Source organism: Erythranthe guttata, chromosome 8 (genome assembly GCF_056151865.1).
Source record: "Erythranthe guttata isolate IM_541 chromosome 8, IM_541, whole genome shotgun sequence".
NCBI classification, from domain to species: domain Eukaryota; kingdom Viridiplantae; phylum Streptophyta; class Magnoliopsida; order Lamiales; family Phrymaceae; genus Erythranthe; species Erythranthe guttata.
The window spans coordinates 16566123-16572420 of record NC_142540.1 but is presented as its reverse complement, the minus strand read 5'-3'; the positions used below and the strand labels follow the sequence as shown (position 1 = coordinate 16572420).

At 41.4% G+C, this 6298-nt stretch overlaps 2 protein-coding genes across 3 annotated transcripts; one reads left to right on the top strand and one right to left on the bottom strand.

Moving 5' to 3' along the window:
* Positions 1–320: 320 nt before the first annotated feature.
* On the top strand, positions 321–3004 carry LOC105951356 (F-box protein At5g46170). Of its 2 annotated transcripts, XM_088822024.1 has the most exons (3): positions 321–533; positions 618–1778; positions 2674–3004. In XM_088822024.1, exons 1-2 carry the CDS (start codon positions 339–341, stop codon positions 1758–1760), a joined length of 1338 nt encoding a protein of 445 aa, XP_088678150.1. In that variant the 5' UTR covers positions 321–338; the 3' UTR covers positions 1761–1778; positions 2674–3004. The 2 variants fall into 2 exon arrangements, with proteins under 2 accessions (XP_088678150.1, XP_012830234.2); XM_012974780.2 differs by having other exon boundaries at positions 422–1778.
* Positions 3005–4220: 1216 nt separating this feature from the next.
* Positions 4221–6090, bottom strand: LOC105951355 (transcription factor TCP2). Its single transcript, XM_012974779.2, has one exon. The coding sequence runs from the start codon at positions 5656–5658 to the stop codon at positions 4474–4476; it is 1185 nt and encodes a 394-aa protein (XP_012830233.2). The 5' UTR covers positions 5659–6090; the 3' UTR covers positions 4221–4473.
* Between the last annotated feature and the right edge of the window lie 208 nt (positions 6091–6298).

The following is a 6298-nucleotide window of genomic DNA, read 5'->3' as shown; positions in this document are numbered from 1 at the left end:
TCTTCTCCACATGTCATTTGCCGCCGTCTCACATTTCTCTTCTTTACAGAACCACGGTCACATCGCCCCCGCTTGAAATCTTTTCAAAAAATGCGAGGATTTTGCGGACAAGCACCCGTGATAATTTGACATGGCGGGTTTTGGAATACCTACTTATAAAATTCGAGGATTTTAGAGCCAAATGTGAATTGCAAAACCCGGCCCATACCCATATGGATATTGAGAACGACCATTAATTTGGTATTTCCCAAAAGAAATTTGGCAATAAACAAAATTCAGCAAAAAATCAATTTTGACATAAATAATCTTGTCCGAAAGGGGTTAAAAAACGAGCAACTATGGACCAAACGCCACGTCACATTGTCGTTTTACCTTCTCCACTCCCATCCCCCCATTGCATATCTCTTCTCTCTCTCTCTCTCTCTCTCTCTAACGCACTGAAACACACACACACACACACACAAATCGTGTATCCTCTCTCCGCCACACTTTCTCCCTCCATCACCATTCTTCTTCTTCTTCACTTACAGAAGGTAACGAACAAAGGAGAGCTACGGATCTCTACATCGGATCTGTAATTTTTTAATTTTAATTTTTTTTTTAATTTTTTTTATCAGCAAAAAATGGGTTCAATTAGGGCAGATCTGGGAGGCAGAATCCACCCTGAACCGATCGACCACTTCGACCATCTCCCGGATTCCGTCATCCTCTTGATCTTCAACAAAATCGGTGACGTCAAAGCGTTGGGTCGATGCTGCGTCGTTTCGAGGAGATTCCACTCCCTCGTTCCCCAGGTGGATGACGTCATCGTCCGCGTCGATTGCGTCATCTCCGACGACGATCCATCCGCCGCCTCGTCTGCCTCCTCCGCCGCCTCCGACAAGTTCCGCCACCCTATCTCCTCCCTCCTCCGCATCTTCTCCGGCCTCTTCAAACCCTTGCAATCCCTCACTCAGCTCATCACTCCCTCCGCCCGCCGCCTCCCCTCGCTCTCCGCCGATTTCGACTCCGAATCCGACCAAAGCAGCGTCACACACCATTCCCCTACTCAGGTATTGAAAAATTTCAAGGAAATCAAATTCCTCAGGATCGAACTTCCGAGCGGTGAGTTAGGAATAGACGATGGTATTCTACTCAAATGGAAGGCCGATTTCGGATCCACCCTCGATAATTGCGTTATTCTCGGAGCTTCTAGCGTCGTTCAGAACATCAACAATGGCCGCGATTGTAATAATAATAATAACAATAATACTAACAACGCCGTGGTGGAGAACGATAACGGGAGCATACCGGAGTCATTTTACACAAACGGAGGCTTAAAATTGCGTGTTGTGTGGACAATTAGCTCGTTGATTGCAGCCTCAGCCAGGCATTTTCTGCTTCAGCCGATAATAGCGGAGCACAAGACGTTGGAGAATTTGATACTGACAGACGCAGATGGACAAGGGGTGTTGTCGATGAACAAAGAGCAGTTGGAGGAGCTGAGGGTGAAGCCATTGTCAGCCTCGTTGGCATCAAAGAGGACACTTGTTCCGGCTCTTAATATGAGGTTGTGGTATGCCCCACATTTGGAGTTGCCAAACGGTATGGTTTTGAAAGGGGCGACGTTGGTTGCTATAAGGCCTAGTGAGCAGTCCAAGAAAGAGGCGACTGGTTCCGATGGGAATTGGGTTGCGTCGGCATTTGAAGAGCCGTTTAGGACCGCTTCGAGGATGTTGGTGAAGAGGAGGACTTACTGTCTCGAAATGAACTCGTTCTGAAATGGGTGTGTTTTTGAGGTAATGGGATCATTCTTTGAAATCATATTTGTGATATCTGTGTTTACATGTAATAATTGCTCTTGTAGAAGCTAAAGAAGAAACTGAGTTGGGATTCACAGTAAATCATATAGCTTATGCCTTATTGCTAATGTGTTACGAATGGACGTTTCATGAGTTTGCATAGATTTTTCTAAGTGAAATATGCAAAACATAACCAATCTTTATTATCCAGGCTTGTTATGCTTTTGTGTGTGTGTGTGGGTGTGTGTGTGGGTGTGTGTGTGTGTGTGCCTGGATTCTTGTGATTTTGATTGGTTAATCAAGTTCCTTTTACTGTAAGGCATATATTTTTAGTACCTATACCATTGCGATTACTTAACCAATGATTGTACACCTCATTAATTAGCTTTCTCTAGTATTTTGTGCGGGGAATCTAGTGCAACATATAGAGTTCCAAATATGTCGGCTTGTAATCAGATTCTCTATATGTCGTCCTTCGATGTTCGATTACTTCAGTCTGTTTTACTTTCAATGAGATCCCGATTTTGTTATTGTTAAACTCGTCTTTTGCATATGTCAAATGAAATCCCAATTTTCTTATGGTCGAATTAGAATTAGATGGTTACCCTTTATTCTTCTTTATCTGGTGGTGCTGTATCGAGAATTCATATTGCTCTCATTTTAAAGATTGTAAGATGGCATAATGTGGCTGATTGTGATCATTGCTAGTCATTAACAACACGTTGACTGAAATTCAAACCTCTGCAATGGCTTTTGCTTGTTACTATGCATCTTGAAAATCATTCTCGGATTCTCTGATTATTGCATTACGCACGATATATCTCTATAATGTAATGCCTGACTTTTTTTCTTTTTTGTTTTTCTCGATTCTATTGTACATCACCTAATGTAGGTACTTGCATGTAAGACCGCACTTCTTTTGGTTTTCCAACGAAGGAGGATTTTCAAGTTCCGATAAGCAGGGTATAATACTCACTCGGAACAAGCACACAACAAGTTAATAACCAGCAGAGTTTTCTCGCTTCTATCCACCTAAGCAATCTGCTTTCATTTTGCTTGCAACTTGGATTATATTGTAAGAGTTAATATATCCTTTTGACTCTTCTTCATCTGCTTATAATTAGTTTATGTATCTGTGAATATTGTAGGTACGGATATTGTATGCTTATGTAATGTCCTTTTAAAAGGTTCATTTCGAGTATGTATCATCAATTTCAGCTGCATATTCCATGTTAGCTCCACTAACTGCTAGAATAAATATGTAACAAATCGCTGTTTTTCTTTTCTATTTTTTTCCGCAATTCTGATCTTCGTTTTTTACTCGCTCAGCCCTCGTTTACCATACGCTTAATTTCCCACCGTATTTATTTAACGTGCGATGATACATACGTATGGGAGGGAGCAACACTACTGAAAGTGTGGCTTTTTGACTAGTTGCAATTTGCTTTATGTTGATTAATATGGTTTCCCACTCACTTTGTACATATCTAATTGCCAGTGGCATAATTTGCTTTGGAAATTTGGTCATGCCCTAAAGGCAAAAGTTACGTTTGAATTATGATGTGCCTACCGATCTCAAATTTTTTGATTATTAAATAATGTACTCTTCATTCCAATATCCATTTTATCTTGGATTGGAGTTGAAATATAGGATATAATATTTCAATCTTAATTTTTGAAAATAATTCCAAAAAAATTAAAATTTTCTCCGAATATTACATTAATATCATGGATATAATTGTGTATTTTACAGCGAATATGGATACAAAAACAAAATTTTAGATTTGAATTCGTCTATTCCAATACAAAACATAACCCACTTTTGGAACGAGTTTGTTTACTACAATTTACGAAACTCCAAAATTTCAAATTCAAATAAAGTTTTCATCCCGGTTTCGAAAAAAAAAAGAAAATCTCAATTACAAATAGAAGTCATTTGACCTATTTATCATCTACACAATTTTAAAGTTCAAAAACATGGGCTAAAATGTGTTCATGGATTAAAAATGGGCCATGAAGTATGCTGACGTAAGAACCACAAAATGGGCTTATTTTAAAATCCTTTTGGTCTCAAAAGTGGCCCAATCTTTTCCTGAGATGACAGTATGCTGACGTAAGAATCAAAATATGCTGACATACATTCTTCACATATAAATTAAATTATCATATATTATAAATTAAAATATATTTGTCAGTAATTAATAAATAATTATGCATTGTTAGGGTTGTTGGTTTAGAATTAAGAGCGCCGCTACAAGGGAAGGACAAGTGTTGATCTCCGGCTAGGGCTTCTCTCTGTCACTCATCAATGGGGGTTCTTCAAACAGACCAGACACAATAAAAGGCGACAGGATTTTTTAATTTTTTTTTTATTTTTTCATTTTTTGAATTAAATAAGAAATAAAGACAAGGTTCCCCTTCTCTTCCCAAACAATAAAACCTTAAAAATTTTGCGCCACCATATACTAAAATGCGCACCTCATCACTCACACACCAACACCTGTCTCCGCCGCCGTAGATGGAGACAACCAGCCGATTCCCATTCCCAGGTTTCAATAAAATGGATATAATAATATAATAATAATAATTATTCTAATAAAAAACCGAAATCAAAAATTCAAAATAAACACACACAACACACACACCAGAAAACTGAAATTACCAGGAATTAAAGGAGAAATGTTTTTGACACTCACTTCTTTTCCAGTTTCCCCTTGTTAGAATGAGTGTCGCCGTAGTAGAGATGCAAGCCGGCGTCGAATCCGGAGAGGAAATGGTTGTGGTTCTCCACCGGCGCGGCGGCGCCGCCGCTGATGAAGAAGTTTGGTGTAGATCCGTCGTCTGCTGGAGGATTATTGAACCTCTGGATGTCATGAGACAACAGAGACGGCGGTGGAGAATTGGACTGAAGGGTCCCCCTATTGAAGGCGGTGAAGCTTGGCGAATTATTAGCAGAAGAGATTGTGAAGTTCAGATTGTATTCGCTACTGCCACCGTTCCCTCCGGCGGCAGGGAAGGCGAAGTTCTGGAACTCCGCGTTGTGGTTGTGGTTGTGGTGGTGGTGGTTGCTCCCCGCCGCTACTGATTTGGGCGAATTTGCAAACTGCAGTTGCCCTAGAAGTCCGGTTTTGAAGTAATCCGACGACTGAATTGCACCACCACCACCACCGCCGCCTCTTCTATTAGGGTTTTGACGAAACGAGCCGCCGTTGTGGGCGTTGTTGAAACTGTTGATTCCTCCACTCAAAAGTTCGGTGAAAGAGGCAACGTGAGATGATTCTCCCTCTTTTTCCTTCTTATCTGCTTTTATCCAGTTTTCAGATCTAGAGAGAGAAAGTCCGGAACCCTTGCTAGTTTCAGAATTGTTACTACAGGCGGAGGATTTCGTCGGCATCTGCTGCCGGAGGTAGCTGATTTCACCGCCATCCATATCCACTTCGCCGGAATCGAACGCGAGCAGATCACTGCCGGCGGCGCTGGATAATTTTATCTTCTCATCGCTCAGCTGCTTAGGGCTTTCAGGAAATAGATTACTCATCGGCGGCAGATCGGTGATAGAGGCGGCCGCCGCCTTCAGCAGCCACTCCACCGCCTTACTCGGCTGGTCCAACCCTAATCGATCCTGTAAATCGTAAAATTGGATGGCGGTGTTCACCGAGAGGCGTACCCGCCGGTCTCTCAGCCCCTTCGATGTGAGAACTTTGCTGTGCCGATCCTTTCCGCCGGAAGCTCTCGAAACCCTAACAATTCGCGACGACGGCCAGCCGTGGAATCTAGCAACGCCGCCGTACAGATCGACCGCACCGCCACGCACGGCGTCGTTTGGGGGCCGGCGTTTGTTCGCTCCTTCTTCTTCATCCGGATTCAGTTCGTCCATTTTGTGAGTCGTCGTCTGGCCTATTTTCGTCGGGACGATTCCTCCGAAACCATTGTTGATCCTTTTTAGCTAATTAATCTGAATTTTGCAGAGGTAGTTAAGCTAGGGTTTTGAGTGTGAGAGATAGAGAGAGAAAGAGAGAAGAGAGAGAGAGAGAGAAATAGGTTGGGTGGCTGTACGTAGATGTGGAGAAGACTGTGCCTTTCTTTGCATTAATTACAACTACACATATATACATACATACTACTTTGGCTTTTGTATGTAGTGGCATATACATACATACAACATAAATATATATATATGTAGAGAGAGAAAGGACTAAAAATTAAGGTGAGGAAGAAGAGACGATGGTGGAGTGGGGCACAGCATTGGCTTTGCATTTGCAGTGCTTTCAAAAAGGATAACCAAAGCCTGTCTACTTGCTCAGAGGTATCATGTTTCAGCACTGCTACAAAAATAAAAGTATTAAAATAAATAAATAATAATTACAAATAAATAAATAATTGGAAAAATATCAGTCAAACAATCCAACCAAAATCCAAAGAGAGAGAGAGAATAAGAACATGCATTTTATTCATTGTTCTAAATAGCGGTCGTGGCGGTCGATATATCGGCCGCCATATCGGTATCGGTTATAAAT

Coding starts and splice junctions, on each gene's coding strand:
- LOC105951355 (XM_012974779.2), bottom strand. CDS start 5,658: ATGGACGAACTGAATCCGGATGAAGAAGAAGGAGCGAACAAACGCCGG.
- LOC105951356 (XM_088822024.1), top strand. CDS start 339: ATGGACCAAACGCCACGTCACATTGTCGTTTTACCTTCTCCACTCCCA. Junction 534..617: donor TTCTTCTTCACTTACAGAAG/GTAACGAACAAA, acceptor TTTTTTTATCAG/CAAAAAATGGGTTCAATTAG.